Below are 18430 nucleotides of genomic sequence, written 5' to 3'. Positions count from 1 at the left end.
ACGTTGGACGGGAAGATGTCGGGAATAGCCTAGATGGTCCCAATTTCTTGCCAGCTTCGTGCACCAACCGACACACCCGCCACTGACCACCCAACAATTAACAGGTGCTTACCTGGACACCTTGTGGACCAATGTTCCAATATTCAACCATCTGTTGCAGCCAGTTCTGTAGGTACGTCCACTGCTGTGACGTCACTCTCTGTGACCCATCCAGAACGAAGAGGACGTCAGCACCGTTTGCGATAGCTGATTGGAAGAAAAGCAAAACGCATTTCTGTTATTTTTTAAATGGCTTTACTTCACGAGAAGTAGAAAACAGAACGTCCATTTAACTGAAAAGCCTAATATAGGTTAGCCTACAAATTCACTTCAGTCGAAATAAAGCACAAAGCCTTACTTTTTGGACTAATCACTGAATGCAAGCACGTCTAACAAGTGCGGATAGAAACTTTAGGCGACAACAATGCTCACAATCTGTGCAAGCATGCTAACAACTAAACAGTAAGCCAACCAGCCGAAGTTTTAACCCCCTTGTTTTAACAACAACAACAACAACAACAACAACAACAACAACAACAACAACAACAACAACAACAACAACAACATGCACAACAACAACAACAACAACAACAACAACAACATGCACAATAACATGCACAACAACAACAACATGCACAATAACATGCACAACAACAACAACAACAACAACAACAACATGCACAATAACATGCACAACAACAACAACAACAGCAACAGCAACAACAACAACAACATGCACAGCAACAACATGCACAACAACAACATGCACAACAACAACAACAACAACAACAACAGCAACAACAACAACAACAACAACAACAACAGCAACAACAACAACAACAGCAACAGCAACAACAACAACATGCATGTATGCGTTGTTCTTACTTTGAAGTTGTAAGCGTCCGTTTCCTTCTGAAAGAGAAAGGTGTAACGTACATTAGCCCCTTGCGGCGGAAAGGAAGGGTGGTTTTTACATTTAGTCAAGTTTTGACTAAATGTTTTAACGTAGAGGGGGGAATCGAGACGAGGGTCGTGGTGTATGTGTGTGTGTGTTTGTGTGTGTGTGTGTGTGTGTGTGTGTGTGTGTGTGTGTGTGTGTGTGTGTGTGTGTGTGTGTGTGTGTGTGTCTGTCTGTCTGTCTGTGTGTGTGTGTGTAGAGCGATTCAGACTAAACTACTGGACCGATCTTTATGAAATTTGACGTGAGAGTTCCTGGGAATGATATCCCCGGATGTTTTTTTCTTTTTGGGGGGGATAAATATCTTTGATGACGTCATATCCGGCTTTTTGTGAAAGTTGAGGCGGCACTGTCACACCCTCATTTTTCAATCAAATTGATTGAAATTTTGGCCCAGCAATCTTCGACAAAGGCCGGACTTCGGTATTGCATTTCAGCTTGGTGGCTTAAAAATTAATTAATGACTTTGGTCATTAAAAATCTGAAAATTGTAAGCTTATTATTTACCTTCTTTTGTCTCTATTTGGGAGCACCTACAAATATAGCCTAACCCGAAGGTTCCAAAATATGATTTTTGGCTCATTTTTCAACCATTTATTTATTTTTTCACTTAAAGGCATTAAAAAGACAACAACAACCCAATAATATGAATTTATTATGTTTATTCAGTCTTATATTATAGTTTATATGTGTTAAAACGCCCAAACTGTGTGTTTGACATTGTTCGCGACTAGGCACTCCGTTGCCTAGCAACCAAATTTACCAGAGGACACAAATTGCTTGCCCCCCCCCCCCCCCCCCCTGGAATTTACATTCTTTGGATGTCTTCTAACAGCACACCAAATGATATGTTGGTATACAAATTTGAACAATCGTTTCAACTGGGGGCCCCACTAATGACGCGGACAGCAATGCAAACTTATTCAGAAAGAAGGGGAAAGAATAATCGTGTAGACGAGTATATGTATAAACAATTTGTTTTACCTATGTCCTACAGTTATTCTACTGCATAAAGGAGACAGCAAAACAATGCTGTTTAGCAAGAAAAAGGGAGGAAAAAACCCGATCGTAAAGGCAAGTATATCTCGAGATAAAAAAAAATCATCTATGCCCTATAGTCCTTCTTCGGTATACAGGAGACAGCAACACAAAGTTGTTCAGGGAAAAGAGCAACACAAATCGTGAAGGTAATAGTACTCACGGCCCTGTGCAGTATGTTGCGTGGCCAGTGCCACCAACAGGGGCAGACAGTGCCCGAGAATCATCGCAACGGTTTGAAACAATCACGTTTCCAGATGCTGATTGATTCTGGCAGGGACTGTTTCACCGCTCAAGGCGGAAGGATCACTTCTGGCAAAGCCTCTGTAATGTCGTCTGCGTTGACAATTCTTTTATTTTACAATGATAATTTCTGTCACGTGACACTTATTAAACCAATCAGGAGCGGAAGAGATGTTACATGTGGCTTGTTTTTTTTCCCCGTTGGAATTGCAGCCCAAAAAACAATCTGTGTGTGCTTTTTGATTAAGTTTTAGGGTCAGAAGTGCAGTGGTACGATATGCCTACCAAAGTGTGTCTGGGGAGAGATAAAAGGCTGTTAAAGTCCCAAGAAATAAGCACATTTCTTATCTCTTCTGTGTTCTTCATTGTGTGGTATCTGCATTTTCGTGTTGTGTGTCAGGTAAGCGTAACATTGCATGTGGGATGTCTTCTTAATTGTGTCTGTAATGCCCTGACTCATCGTTGTTTCTTCAGAAGTCAAACCCTGGCTTTGTTAAAAGTGCATTATTTAACGGCAATGTAAGGTGGGGTCCAGAAGACAGGTAACAAAGAGACACAACAGGCAGACATACAGAAGACAGAAGAGAAAAAGAAAAAGAAGAAGAAGAAGAAGAAGAAGAAGAAGAAGAAGAAGAAGAAGAAGAAGAAGAAGAAGAAGAAGAAGAAGAAGAAGAAGAAGAAGAAGAAGAAGAAGAAGAAGAAAGAAGAAAGAAGAAAGAAGAACGAAGAATGAAGAAAGAAGGAAGAAGGAAGAAGGAGAAGAAGAAGAAGAAGAAGAAGAAGAAGAAGAAGAAGAGATAAAAGAAGGAGGGGTGTTATTCGGGGCAAAGGTACAAGATACAAACTTCAAAGCTATGTGACTTTTTGTGTAACATGAAAGAAAGACAAAAAGACAGACGCATATAGACGAGCAGATGGCACGAGCTTGTAACATTGTTTCTCAGGTTTTGTTTTTGTGTGTGTTTATTTTCTATTAGTCTATAGTCTTTGCTCCGTTGTTTTTGATTTGTATTCTTTCTTAGTTTATTTTAGTTTTTTACTCATTTGGACTTTATCTTGGTGTTGTCCAATTCATGTACATTAGCATGCCACACATAACCATTCCGACACAGTTACACCCTCATTTGACAGAAACAACTTTAAAGGATAAAAAACATAGTCAAACCGAGTGTAAAACTGTGATTGATAGAAAGAAATTGGTCAAATTAATGAGTTATTATATGCTCTGACTTGCTGCCGATTGTATTTGACGTTATTTGAGATTTGTCTCGATTAAATTCTGGACATTTCTAGTTGTCGCAACTCTAGAAGGTACTTATGATCAATGTTTTACGATGAGTGGGTTTGTTTGTTTGCTTAACGCCCAGCCGACCACGAAGGGCCATATCAGGGCGGTGCTGCTTTGACATATAACGTGCGCCACACACAAGACAGAAGTCGCAGCACAGGCTTCATGTCTCACCCAGTCACATTATTCTGACACCGGACCAACCAGTCCTAGTACTAACCCCATAATGCCAGACGCCAGGCGGAGCAGCCACTAGATTGCCAATTTTAAAGTCTTAGGTATGACCCGGCCGGGGTTCGAACCCACGACCTCCCGATCACGGGGCGGACGCCTTACCACTAGGCCAACCGTGCCGGTTATATTTTTTATTTTTATTTTTTTTATATTATTGTATCTTTTTAGGTTAGGGGGGGAGGGGTCCGGAAACCCCTCCCCCTGGATCCGACCCTGCTTACGTGGTCGTTATGGGGACGTTAGACTGTACTTGTGATTTTCAATGCATGGCTGCTGAAGATCTCCCGCATGTATTAAACTATGCAGAAAGAAAAGAACAACGTGTGAAAAACCACCTTGTTTCAGTGCTCTCTGTAATATAACACGAGCAGAATCATATCGAGCCAGTCAACATAGTTATATATAATCGTTATGAAAACACTGCATGTACTCTGACATTGTCTAATAAGCTTGCATAATATGTTAAAGGGTGACCCAAAAAAATGCAACTCTCAAAAATGCGTATAACTTCTACATCTGTTAACCGAATCATTTCATATTTTGGAGACATAAACTTCAGCCAATACATGACACTTCCACAAAGTTACAGTTTTATGTTTTAAAGGGTCTGAATTTTGTGCAATTTCAAAAAGAGTTGCCAAATTCGGGGATCGACTAAACAGTACGAGGTTTGAAATTGAGCGGTACCTAGCCAAATTTACTTGATTTAAGCCCCCCAGATTGTTACCTTTGGAGTAATTTGAATGACATAGTATACCTTAATCAAAATTAGACAATAAATGACTTAAATACAACAATTATAGGCAGGATTAGGCATTTCCCATGGATGAATGCGTTTCTGTCATTGATGAATTGTGCGCGACATTACGCAAGTGTAACTTTACAACAAAGGGGTTAATTTTTCCAGTCATTTAAGTTTAGCAAATATGTTCGTAGTTGTTGTGCATAAACTTCAGTTTGTCCATGACCATTCTACAAAGTTTCGAGTCTGTAGGTAAAATGGTCCGACATTTAACTTTTTTTCCAAAATGTGTTCCAAATTACACCTCCGAACTTGTCAATGGCACGAAAGCTTTCCTGTCTAGGGATTGCCCTGAACCTAGCTGTAACTTCTTTCTTCAGGTCACCGATGATCTAGAGGGTGAAGGGGGTGTTTGTGTAACCTCAGACATTCTGAATACAAATGGTAAAAGTCTGGAGAGTTTAAATCAGGTAAGAATTGCTACCGCTCAATGTCAAATCTCGTTCTGTAGAGTCGATCGCTGAATTTGGAAACTTTGTTTTATTGCACAAAAGTCAGAACATTTAAAGTACAAAATCGCCACTTCGTGGAAGGGACATGCATAGGCTGAAGTTTATGTCATCCAAATTTAAAGTGATTCGGTCAACAGATGTAGAAGTTATTCGCATTTTGGAGGGTTGCATTTTTTGGGGGTCACCATGTAGATGTGTATTTGGAATAACTGCTGCAACTAAGCTCACATTCATAATGTGATATTTGCACTCAAATCTACTTCCCATCTACACTCACTTGTAGGTTATCTGTTTCACTAACGGTCATGTCGACCCAATTCACAGACAATCCAGATTTAAGTCGATGGTAAGTAAATGACACTTTAGCAAAACAGGATATGACTCGTTTTTGATCCATATGACTGTCCCGTATAGTCTCTTGTCTTTTGGTAAAATTAAGCTGCGTGATTAGGGAATCTTTTAGAAATGATATCCTACAACTTAGCGATTACTTCAATCTGCTGGCTGCTCCCTGTTTGCTAAATAAACAACCTACAGTAAAGGCACAAACTACAGATTGTTTTCATTGGATGAAACAAACAAACAAACAAACAAACACACAAACGCACAAACAAACAAACAAACAAACGCCAACAACAAAATCGAAAAACTTCATCTATGTAACACGTAGGCCTAATATATAACACGCATCCTCGAGGGCACACGTACAAATACAGCGTAAATGGTAACTGTAAACTTGGGCACAATGACATGTTGTCTGTGTGCCAAGACAGTCTGGTTCATTTGCCAGCGGCTGCACAAAGTCCTGTTTTATCAAAGGCAGCAAGACGACGACCTCGATTGACCTCTTGATCTGGAAGCAGGTAGACTGTTCAGGTTAGCCAGTCCTCGATCTTCTGACGCTGGGGACTGTGACAGACCTACACGAAACTAATTTTGAGCACGGCTACTGCAATGGAAACTAAGATAGGATTGTAGCGACGCTAAATAACCAAACAACCAATAACGCCGGTGTAACACGAGAAAATTACTCCCACGAGATTTTTACTCCGGAGTAAACATTTCGTACGAAAAAGTTACTCCCTTTACTCCCCCATTGCACGAGAAAATGACTCCCTAAGACAGGTGAGTTCCGAGTAAACATTTCGTACAAAAATGTTACTCCCCTGACGAATAAATAACGAATAAATTACTTCACCCCAACACGAGCAATTTAACTTCCCATGCCAGGTGTACGAAATTTTTACTCCCTTGTCCCCTGTTAGTCTTGGTGGTGGAAGGGGTGGAGGGAGGGTAGCGCGACATTCGTTTGCGCGAGATCACTTATTGGCATTATCCCTTCGCCCGCATCCCATTTTTGCGTACGAGATTTTTACTGGAAGTAAAAAAAAATGGGGAGTAAAAATGTCGTGGAGGGAGTAATTTTTTCGTGCCTTGGGGAGTTCTTTTCTCGTACAAAAAGTGTACTCGGAGTAAGAATTTCGTACGAAATATTTACTCCGGAGTAAATTTTTCGTGGAGTAAAAATTTCGTGTTACACCGGGTTAAACATTATCAATTAAGCCTAACGATCGCAAACTGACATTCACTGATAGACAGACAGACAGACAGACAGACAGACAGACAGACAGGCAGACAGGCAGACAGGCAGGCAGACAGACAGGCAGACAGACAGAAAGAAAAACAGACAGACAGACAGAAAAACAGACAGACAAACAGCCAGGCATATAGACAGACAGACAGACAGACAGACAGACGGATACCAAGAGCCCACGCGCACATAGATGGCTGGTGTGCTTACAAAAAGATACGCACAAAGATGAACAGACAAACAGGCAGAAAGACAGGGTGGCCGAGTGGTAACGCACTTGCGCTCGGAATCGAGAGGTTGCGTGTTCGACTCTGGGTCAGGCCGCTATTTTATCCCCCCTTTCCTAACCTAGGTGGTGGGTTCAAGTGCTAGTCTTTCGGATGAGACGAAAAACCGAGGTCCCTTCGTGTACACTATATTGGGTGTGCACGTTAAAGATCCCACGATTGACAAAAGGGTCTTTCCTGGCAAAATTGTATAGGCATAGATAAAAATGTCCATCAAAATACCCGTGTGACTTGGAATAAAGGCCGTGAAAGGTAAAGTTTCGCCTAACAGGCTTGAGGTTTGCTGGTCGATGTGAATGCGTTATATATTGTGTGTAAAAAATGTTTGTTTGTCTGTCTGTCTGTAAAAAATTCCATTTCACACGGCAGAAATTAGTATGTAAAGCGCGGAGAGCACAGTTAATTGTGGTTCGCGCTATATAAGCTCACCATAATAAAAATAAATAAATAAATAAAGACAGAAAGTCAAACGGAGACACATTATACAGAAACGCAGATAGTCGATAGAATGACACGGACAGACATACATGCAATGAGACAGACGCACATACACAGAGATACACACACACACACACACACACACACACACACACACACACACACACATATACATACACCCAGATAGACAGACAGAAAGATAGTTGTACTAAGCGGAGGCGGTACTAAACCTGAAACGGACGTGACGTCAGTGCTGAAGGTGTGGCATGAGATAAGAACCGGCAAAGGAATGCCAAGCCAAGAAAAACTGCACCATGCTAGTCTGTGCGTGTGTGTGTGTGTGTGTGTGTGTGCGTTCGTGTTTGCATGTCTGGCTGACAGCGCGCACACCTGCACACACACACACACACACACACACCACACACACACTCGCACTGTAGAGAAAAAGACAAACAGGCCGACGCATAGACACGAGCTTATAACATTTTTTCTCAGTTTTTGTGTGTGTGTGTGTTTATTTTCTATTAGTCTATAGTCTTTGCTCCGTTGTTTTTGATTTGTATTCGGTTGGTTCTTTCTTAGTATATTTGTGTTTTTTACTCGGATGGGAAACTAAACTCTCCCCCCCCCCCCCCCCCTTATTTTTACTATTTTCTTTTCATCATTAATAAGTTTTGGAAAATCGGTTCTGCACACGCAGCTCAGTGTTCGTTGTTTCGTAAAGAATGTGTAGTAGGTCGTAAGAGCACTCAATACACCAAGTTCCTTCAAGATCAAGAAAAGATAAGAAAACTCATTCACAGACAAGACCGGATGCATGCTACATGCAGAACTGTGGTCAAAATATCAGGTCAACATTTCATTGATTAACCAACGCTTAGTTTTTATGACCTGCACCTTAGTCTGGATTAAAGAGATAATACCTAAGGACTTTTTTTTATTTTTTTCCCCTGTTATCGCTCTAAAATGCGACAAGTACGTGTTTGTCACTATAAATGGCTGGATTCTGTACCTCAGACGGAGCTGTGTCCTCTTTTTAATTAATTCAAATGAATGAACACCCACAAAAGGAACAAATCACAACACAGCAAAACATTGTCACTTTACTGGTAAATTGGAAGAAAAAACAAGTCGCCTGAATGTCATGAAGTGGATTATAGTGCGAATAAAGGAGTTACTTTTATGTATACGTGTTCTGTCCTATCTAATTACACTGACTCTTCACTCTTCACACTACACACTTCAAACACAGAATTTGGGAGGATACAGACTTATTAATTCCTCACAAATTACAACACAATTCTTCACCTCAAAACATCAATACCAATTCTTTTCTTTTCTTTATTTGGTGTTTAGCGTCGTTTTCAACCGTTCAAGGTTATATCGCGACGGAGGGAAGGGGGGTGATGGGATAGAGCCACTTGTCAATTGTTTCTTGTTCACAAAAGCACTAATCAAAAATTTGCTCCAGGGGCTTGCAACGTAGTACAATATATTCCCTTACTGGGAGAATGCAAGTTTCCAGTACAAAGGACTTAACATTTCTTCCATACTGCTTGACTAAAATCTTTACAAACATTGACTATATTCTATACAAGAAACACTTAACAAGGGTAAAAGGAGAAACAGAATCCGTTAGTCGCCTCTTACTACATGCTGGGGAGCATCGGGTAAATTCTTTCTCGTATCTAACCCGCGGGGGGACTCAATACCAATCAACTTCTCGAACACACAGTTCACACAATCTTATCGCAATCACTCAATACATGTGATTAAATGATATAAAGATACTATATCACAAATAGATTACTGCACAAGTTAAGGTGTGACAGACACTCACGAGTTTGTATCACGGCTCACCGCATGTCGTCATTTACACATCCTTGTGCCGCTGAATCCACGTAGATGATGATTTCCCAGAAAAACACTCTTCTTGTAAATGCTATTATGCATATTTCACACGTTCCTCCACGAGGAACACTCTTCCGCCATTAGTGAGTAGCACCGTCGTTTCTACGACTGGTGGGAGGGAATTAACTATGTGATTCGGGAAGTATATTAATCAAATGAAAATTTATTATTACAATTTTCGATTAAATTACATATTCTTTCTCCGAATCACATATAAGCAGAAAGCTTCAAGAAGGCGGTGGGAACCTATTGATATACTATTGATATTAAGCGGACTTGACCCGCTCCTGCTGCCACATGATAGTTCTGGCGACGTTTCTCAAAAATTGATGAAACGTCGTCTGACTTCGAAAAAGCTGTTCGTAGAACATCGTAGAGTCCTCCTGAACTGAGGACTGCTAGAGGCGATGCCAAGTTCTAGAATCGTGCACTCTTGCAGGTGCTGGAGAAAGGGCTGACTGCCTCACCACCCCCCCCCCCCCCCCACCACCACCCCCTTTTTTGTTTCTCACCACTCATAGATTTGCCTAATGATGGTAAAAAAAAACCCACCTAGATAGGGTCAATTAGATAAATATCCTTGTCCCGTTTTCATGTTAAAGGATATAAAGAGCAACATTGTTGAATGTAGCGGTTGCATGCGAGACAGGTGGTGGCCTAAGGCCTTGAAGGGACAGTTGACCAAGTCTGAGTCGCCTGGCTAAAAAAAACACCGACTGAGCGGTTGCACTCTGGTGACCGGTGGTTAGATTAAAGCCAGAAAGTCTGGTCTAAACCTGAGTGAAATTGATCGTAAGCTTCGTGGGTTACGTCTTCCAGACGACCGGAAAGTATCATGTATGGCATTCCGTTTGTCAAATAATTATTTGGATACTTTTTCATGGTTTTTTCATCAGTTTTCATCAGTAATCATTATTTAGAAGCTCATGTGCTAAAATAATAAGTAATTGTTTATAAACAATGTAAAAAAATCTAAATAATTTTTTTGTTTACGTAAACCATTCATTGTTTACGTAAACCATTCATTGTTTACGTAAACCATTCATTGTTTACCTAAACAATTCATTGTTTACGTAAATAATTCATTGTTTACGTAAATAATTCATTGTTTACGTAAATAATGTATTGTTTACACAAATAATCACTTATTTCACAAAATAATATTTTTTGGGTGGATAAAGTGAGCAGTTGCTAAATAAATCATTCTTTACCTATATAATGCATTATTTAGCAGATTCGCTAAATAATGAAAACTGCTTTCCCTAAACAATTCATTGTTTAGGGAAAGCAGTTTTCATTATTTAGGGGAATCAAGAATTGACTTCTGAGCTTTATTTTTTTTGTGTGTGTATATACTATAATTCAATACAAGGTATCTCCAAACATTATTTATCAGAAAATGTTCGTAAATTTGTTTATTTTCCTAGAAACCCCTAAATAATGGAAAATGTGTTGGCTAAACAATTCATTGTTTACGTAAATAATTCATTGTTTACGTAAATAATGATTTATTTAGCAACATTGCTGATTGTTTATAAACAATGTAATATAAGTCTAAATAATATATTGTTTACGTAAACAATATATTATTTAGACGTATTTTACATTGTTTGTAAACAATCAGCAATGTTGCTAAATAAATCATTATTTACGTAAACAATGAATTATTTAGGTAAACAATTAATTGTTTAGGTAAAGAATGAATGGTTTACGTAAACAAAACAATTATTTAGAATTGTTTTACATTGTTTATAAACAATTACTTATTTAGCACATGAGCTTCTAAATAATGATTATTTAGCTAAAACTGGTGAAAAAAACATGAAAAAGTATCCAAATAATTATTTGACAAATGGAATGCCGTAGGAAAGAGCGTCAACCTCGCTGACTCTGTCTTGCTCCTGACACGCGAAAGAAGTGTAAAACTTCTTGCGGCCATAAGCGAATCCAGGGAGACAATCATACCTCTAAAAAGAGAGCTCTTAAAGTTCTAAAGAAGAAGACGAACCTTGTCTTCAATAGAAAACGAGAGTAGTTAAGCTAGTATCGGTGTGAACAAGGGATCTCTGGGCTGCCTACTGCATTTGCCGGGTTTGGCAGACCCTTGATTTTTACCCCCTAACAAAAACCTGTGCGTCTACCTTTCGGATCGAACGACGGAAGTTCCGGCCGACCAGGAGTGTAACCCTCCGGGAAGTGGAGCACTATTGGGGTTGAGCTTGAGTAAGCCACAGTACCATAGTCTCCATGAGGTAGCTGCTAAATTGTTCATAATGAACCTGAGACAAGAAGACGTGTCTCTTGTTTGCTGGCAAGAGGCAGGACAAAATGTACACACACACGTTGTATGTTGTTGTTGTTGTTTTTGTTGTTGTTTTTATTGTTGTTGTTGTTGTTGTTGTTGTTTTTGATGTTGTTGTTGTTGTTGGTGGTGCAGATGCTGCTGCTGGTGCTGCAGCTGGTGTTGTTGTTGTTGTTGTTATTGTTGTTGTTGTTGATGTTGCTGCTGCTGTTGTTGCTGTTGCTGTTGTTAAGGTTGCTACTGTTGTTGTTGCTCAGACCCACACCGACACTCTCTCTCTGTCTGTCTGTCTGTCTTTCTCTCTGTCTCTGTCTCTCTCTCTGTGTCTCTGTCTCTGTCTCTCTCTGTCTCTGTCTCTCTCTATATATATCTTTCTGCCTACACAAACACACACGCACATTCTCGTTAGGACAGATACACCCACTCTCTCTCTCTGTCTCTGTCTCTCACAGACACACCAACACTCTTCTCTTTCTCTGTCTCTCGCAGACACTGGAGCAGTCATGGATGCAGTCACCAGAGGAAACATTGGAAGAGACTCCTACGCAGACATTGGGGCTAAAAAAACAGGAGGAGATGTACGTATTCTTTAAATTGATGTTCTTTTAATTGTTGTGAGTTGTTGTTGTTGTTTTGTAAATGATGTTGTTAATGATGTTGTTAATGTTGTTAATGCTCATGCTATTTTGGTGATTGTTATTATTGCTGTTGCTATTGATGCTGATGTTGGTGTTGTTGCAGTTTGGACAAACACTGGAGCAGACCCTGGAGGAGACACTGGAGGAGACACTGGAGGAGATACATTGGAGGAGACAAATTGGAGGAGACACACCGTCCGTCCGTGAGGCTGGCCATCCGTCCGCGCGTCCGTCCCCGCGTCCGTCCGCGCGTCCGTCCAGGACACACGCTGGAGCAGACATTGGAGCAGACATTGGAACAGATACGGAAGGAGACGTTGGAGCAGACACTGCAGGGGACACTGCTCGTTTTCACCAATACACTAACCATCTCTCTTTTTCTGTCCCTCGCAGACACTGGAGGAGACATTGGAGGAGATTCTGGAGCAGACAATGGAACAGACATTGGAAGAGACTCTGGAGCAGACATTGGAACAGACACTGGAGGAGACTCTGGAGCAGACATTGGAACAGACACTGGAGGAGACTCTGGAGCAGACATTGGAACAGACACTGGAGGAGACATTGGAGGAGACTCCCGGGCATACGTTGGATCTAAAACACTGGAGCAGATGTACGTTTAAAAAATATTGTTTAATGTTTTTTTCGTTGTTGTAAGTTGTTGTTGTTGTTGTTGTTGTTTTTGTTGTTTTTGATGTTTTTGATGTTGTTGTTGCTGCTGCTGCTGCTAATGTTGTTGTTATGGTTGTCGTTGTGGTTGTGGTTGTGGTTGTTGTTGCTAACTTTGTGATTGTTGCTGATGCTGATGCTATTTTGGTGATTGTTAATATTGGTGTTGCTATTGATGCTGATGTTGGTGTTGTTGCAGTTTGGACAAACACTGGAACAGACCCTGGAGGAGACACTGGAGGAGACTCTGGAGGAGATACATTGGAGGAGACAAATTTGAGGAGACACATCGTCCGTCCGTGAGGCTGGCCATCCGTCCGCGCGTCCGTCCGCGCGTCCGCCCAGGACACACGCTGGAGCAAACATTGGAGCAGACATTGGAACAGATACGGGAGGAGACGTTGGAGCAGACACTGCAGGGGACAATGCTCGTTTTCACCAATACACTAACCATCTCTTTTTCTGTCCCTCACAGACACTGGAGCAGACATCGATGCAGACACTGGAGGAGACTTTGGAGGAGACTCTGGAGCAGACAATGGAACAGACCTTGGAGGAGACTCTGGAGCAGACATTGGAACAGACACTGGAGGAGACATTGGAGGAGACTCCCGGGCATACATTGGATCTAAAACACTGGAGCAGATGTACGTTTAAAAAATATAGTTTTAATGGTTTTTTCATTGTTGTAAGTTGTTGTTGTTGTTGTTGTTTTTGATGTTGTTGCTGCTGCTGCTGCTAATGTTGTTGTTGTCATGGTTGTCTTTGTGGTTGTGGTTGTTGTTGTTGTTGTGGGTTTGCTGCTTCTGCTCTGCATTTCCAGTTGTGTTGTTGTTGCCAACTTTGTGATTGTTGTTGATGCTGATGCTATTTTGGTGATTGTTAATGTTGGTGTTGCTATTGATGCTGATGTTGGTGTTGTTGCAGTTTGGAGAAACACTGGAGCAGACCCTGGAGGAGACACTGGAGGAGATACATTGGAGGAGACAAATTGGAGGAGACACACCGTCCGTCCGTGAGGCTGGCCATCCGTCCGCACGTGTTGTTGTTGTTGTTGTTGTTGTTGTTGTTGTTGTTGATGTTGTTGCTGCTGATGCTGCTGCTGTTGTTGTTGTTGTTGTTGTTGTTGTTGTTGTTGTTGTTTTGCTGCTGCTGCTCTGCATTTCCAGTTGTGTTGTTATTGCTAACTTTGTGATTGTTGTTGATGCTGATGCTATTTTGGTGATTGTTATTATTGCTTTTGCTATTGATGCTGATGTTGGTGTTGTTGCAGTTTGGAGAAACACTGGAGCAGACCCTGGAGGAGACACTGGAGGAGACACTGGAGGAGACACTGGAGGAGATACATTGGAGGAGACAAATTGGAGGAGACACACCGTCCGTCCGTGAGGCTGGTCATCCGTTCGCGCGTCCGTCCCCGCGTCGGTCTATGCGTCCGTCCAGGACACACGCTGGAGCAGACAGTCATTGGAGCAGACATTGGAACAGATACGGGAGGAGACGTTGGAACACACATACACCACGACCCTCGTCTCGATTCTCCCTCTATGTTAACATCTCGATTCCCCCTCTATGTTAACATAGAGGGAGAATCGAGACGAGGGTCGTGGTGTATGTGTGTGTGTGTGTGTGTGTGTGTGTGTGTGTGTCTGTGTGTCTGTGTGTCTGTGTGTGTGTGTGTGTGTGTGTCTGTGTGTCTGTGTGTCTGTCTGTGCCTGTGTGTGTGTGGAGCGATTCAGACCAAACTACTGGACCGATCTTTATGACATTTTACATGAGAGTTCCTGGGAATGATATCCCCGAATGCTTTTTTCTTTTTTTCGATAAATACCTTTGATGACGTCATATCCGGCTTTTTTGTAAAAGTTGAGGCGGCACTGTCACACCCTCATTTTTCAATCAAATTGATTGACATTTTGGCCAAGCAATCTTCGACAAAGGCCGGACTTCGGTATTGCATTTCCGCTTGGTGGCTTAAAAATTAATAAATGACTTTGGTCATTAAAAATCTAAAAATTGTAAAAAAAAATAATTATTTTTAAAAACGATCCAAATTTACGTTCATTTTATTTTTCATCATTTTCTGATTCCAAAAACATATAAATATGTTATATTTGGATTAAAAACAAGCTCTGAAAATTAAAAGTATATAAATTATGATTAAAATTAAATTTTCGAAATCAATTTAAAAACACTTTTATCTTCTTCCTTGTCGGTTTCTGATTCCAAAAACATATGGATATGATATGTTTGGATTAAAAACACGCTCAGAAAGTTCAAACGAAGAGAGGTACAGAAAAGCGTGCTATGCACCACAGCGAAACCTCTACCGCGCTGAACAGGCTCGTCAGTTTCACTCCGTCATGCACAAGCGGCGGACCACAGTCATTGTGAAAAAATGCAGTGCGTTCAGTTACATTCTGTGAGTTCCACAGCTTGACTAAATGTAGTAATTTCGCCTTACGCGACTTGTTGTATATATACTGTTCAAAAAAAGAAACGCATAGCTTGTAATATTTGGTTAATTTAGTTATATGGCTACAAGGATATCCACCAAACTGCAGAAAATGTTTATCTGGTCGTCGACCTTTCGTCCATTGCCACAAGTGAGCTCTGCACGTGACGCATGCGTTATCAGTGGCTACAATGTCAAAATTGCTCATTTGGCATGACCACTCGTCATGCTTCAGTGTAATCTCGTGAAACTCGGGGAATATTGAGCTCTCACCATGTCTTCCAAAACCCATAAAAGCGGATTGTTCGCCACAAAGAAATCAGACGACAATTCAGCGACGAAAGATGGCTCGATTGAGCAGAGAAGACCGCCAAATTGCATTGGGTCGTTTACAAGCAGGCCAAAGTCAAAGTGCAATCGCCAGGCACTTCCACGTGTCTCAGAGCACCATCAGTAGACTGTGGGTCAGGTTTCAAGCCACTGGCTCCGTTGCTGACTTGCCACGAGCGGGAAGACCAAGGGCGACAACTGCTGCTCACGACCGCTTCATACGGCTCCGCCACCTCCGGAATCGTTTCCTGTCGGCCTCATCTTCTGTCCAGGCTCTCCCCGGGCCACACCGATTATCGGACCAGACCGTGCGGAACCGCCTGCATGAAGCTGGTTTGAGAGCTCGCAGACCTCACAGAGGAGCTGTCCTCACCCGCCGCCATCGCCAGAACCGAGTGCAGTGGGGCAACCAGCACCTTCGCTGGACCGTCCGGAATCACGAGTCCTACTTCCTGCTCCAGCGACATGATGGTCGGAGGAGGGTCTACCGGAGAGTAAACGAACGTTACGCGCCCAACTGTGTGGATGAGGCACCCGTTCATGGTGGTGGAGGCGTCATGGTGTGGGGGGCGATCAATACCGCTGGAAGGAGCACCCTGGTGCACGTCCAAGGGCGCATAACTGCCCAGCGATACGTGGAGGAAATTCTGCGCCCACACGCCCTTCCTCTTCTGGCTGACCAGGATGCCATATTCCAGCAGGACAACGCTCGCCCGCACACAGCACGACTCACCACCCAGTTCCTCACCGACCACCATGTCCAGGTGCTTCCCTGGCCATCCATGTCGCCAGACATGAACCCGATAGAACACCTCTGGGATGAATTGGACAGACGTGTGCGCAGGCGAGAAGAAGCGCCGGCAAATCACCGCGATCTATTGCAGGCACTTCAGGAGGAGTGGGACACCATCCCACAGCAAGATATCCGGCATCTGATCCAGTCCATGCCCAGAAGGTGCCGGGCAGTTGTTGCTGCTCAAGGCAGTCACACCCCCTCCTGACTTGACAGCCTCGGCACCCAATCGTATTGATTGACTGATTGATTTGAAGATGCAAATGAACTGTGTGTGCATTCAACTGTGTCCATACCAAATTTCAAACAAATAATCTAAATATTGGATTTTCTGTTAATTTTTTCGAAAAATAAAACAAATTTGGCAAGTAGCAACTATGCGTTTCTTTTTTTGAACAGTATACTTTAATTTAATGGGTTGAGTGCCAGAGTGAGTGGCGCAAGCATGATTGCTGTAGTGAGATCAGTGAGCGACGTCGTGCAAGAGGGTTGTGTTTGTGTGATAGTGGTCGTTTCAGACGTGTTTGTGTGTGTGTGAATGTGTGTGTGTGTGTGTGTGTGTGTTGTGTGTGTGTGTGTGTGTGTCAGTGTATGTGTGTGTGTGTGTGTGTGTGTGTGTGTCAGTGTATGTGTGTGTGTGTGTGTGTGTGTGTTGTGTGTGTGTGTGTGTGTCACATTCAGCTGAGCGACACCGAGCTGTGCACACCTGCTCTCACCCGCTCCAGAACGTAACCAACCGTGACTTACCCTCTGACCGTCTTCCAGCTGCATGCCCTGTGTTGGCTGAAGCGCAAAGAGTCATCACCCGTTTTGCTTCAGTATCTGTGTTTCATGTGGATGTTGGTCCTCTGCATCACTGTGCTGTAGTGTAGTTGTTGTGTTTCTGTGGTGTTAGTGTGATCCTGGAGATATTGCTCTGTGTTTCCTAGATCTCCTGTTCGCCGCGGAACGCAGACGCTTTTTTTGCCTGTTTTTCGTTTTCACGTGGATCTCCTGTTCCTTGTGTTCGTGGTGTTTCCCTCAAAACCTAAACACTGTTTACATGTGCTGTTCTTCAGTGCGCCTGGATTCCGTCTGATTCCCCTGTGCCTGTTTGTGCATGTTTACGTGGTGTTGTATTCGGGATCTCACGGAGTGGAACAACACATTGAAGTTAAAGTCAGTAAGCCAATCTAGAACCTTTCTATCCTCTCTCTGACCTCATAGTCTTCCGTTTTGTGTGTGTTTGAGTGTTTGTTTTTCGTCCCCGAAGCCGTGCCCGAGTGGTCAGGCCTAACTCCTTTTGTTGTTGTTTGTTGTAGTTATTGCTTGATTTACTCATTTAGTCCCGTATTCTTTATTAGACTTCCCTTTATTTCGTTTATTTTGTCATTTGTTTTGTTATTTTGTTTTCTCATTTTCTGGTCTAACATTTATGTGTATATGTTTTTCCTCATGCCTTCTTCTTCTTCTTGGCGTTCGCAGAGGTTACACAATCAGTCCAGCACTGGTGATAAATGTTGTCGTTTTCTCCAACTCCTGTCCGACTGCCGTATAGTTTGGTCTGCAAGGGAGTTGGTGACGGCCACACTTCTTTTCGTTCCTCATCTAGTAAGGTTTCCTCATGCCTATCTCCGCTTTGTATAGCATACAGAGCCACGGCGACGACAGTACAAAGACAGCTCTGAACGCATTAATTTTTCTGTCATTGTTTGTGACTACCGTAACAGACACATCTTAACATACCTGAGAGGGATTGACTTAAAATGACCTACAACTTTAAGCACAAAATAACGTTACGCATTCCAGCTCCTTTCCTGTTCAGTACTGACTATATGGCTGACTATGTATGGGGTGTGTGTGTGTGTTGACTGAAACTTTTAATGAGTTTTACAAATTCAAGTTTTAGAAAACAATGACCGTGCATGGGATGTGGCATGATTCAGTAGTTCACGCACGGATGTATTCAAATCAAAAATAAAT

General features: G+C 42.2%; 2 protein-coding genes across 2 annotated transcripts in view; one reads left to right on the top strand and one right to left on the bottom strand.

Annotated features, from left to right (window-relative positions):
- Window positions 1–2374, bottom strand: part of LOC138970795 (uncharacterized) — a 102625-nt gene extending 100251 nt beyond the window's left edge. The window contains exons 1-3 of the mRNA XM_070343333.1: window positions 2199–2374; window positions 925–951; window positions 113–246 (exon numbers count right to left, since the gene is read on the bottom strand). Of these exons, the coding sequence (XP_070199434.1) occupies window positions 113–246; window positions 925–951; window positions 2199–2262 (225 nt within the window). The 5' untranslated portion in view covers window positions 2263–2374. The remainder of the gene's footprint in view (window positions 1–112; window positions 247–924; window positions 952–2198) is intronic.
- A 9712-nt stretch (window positions 2375–12086) lies between these two features.
- LOC138975491 (keratin, type I cytoskeletal 9-like) lies at window positions 12087–17546 on the top strand. The gene is made up of 7 exons (XM_070348229.1): window positions 12087–12161; window positions 12325–12420; window positions 12615–12834; window positions 13366–13537; window positions 13818–13905; window positions 14164–14275; window positions 17527–17546. The coding sequence occupies exons 1-7, from the start codon at window positions 12087–12089 to the stop codon at window positions 17544–17546; spliced, it is 783 nt and encodes a 260-aa protein (XP_070204330.1).
- The last annotated feature ends 884 nt before the right edge of the window (window positions 17547–18430 follow it).

The sequence above is a fragment of the Littorina saxatilis genome, linkage group LG1 (genome assembly GCF_037325665.1).
Source record: "Littorina saxatilis isolate snail1 linkage group LG1, US_GU_Lsax_2.0, whole genome shotgun sequence".
Lineage (NCBI taxonomy): Eukaryota > Metazoa > Mollusca > Gastropoda > Littorinimorpha > Littorinidae > Littorina > Littorina saxatilis.
This window is presented reverse-complemented; position numbering and strand designations above follow the sequence as displayed.

What these genes read in the sequence shown, in the direction of transcription:
- LOC138975491 (XM_070348229.1), top strand. Translation starts at nt 12,087, where the DNA reads ATGGATGCAGTCACCAGAGGAAACATTGGAAGAGACTCCTACGCAGAC. An exon ending in AGGAGACACACCGTCCGTCC is followed by an intron (nt 13,906 to 14,163) that starts GTGAGGCTGGCC and finishes GTGTTGTTGCAG; the next exon opens with TTTGGAGAAACACTGGAGCA. An exon ending in AGGAGACACACCGTCCGTCC is followed by an intron (nt 14,276 to 17,526) that starts GTGAGGCTGGTC and finishes GCTGTTCTTCAG; the next exon opens with TGCGCCTGGATTCCGTCTGA.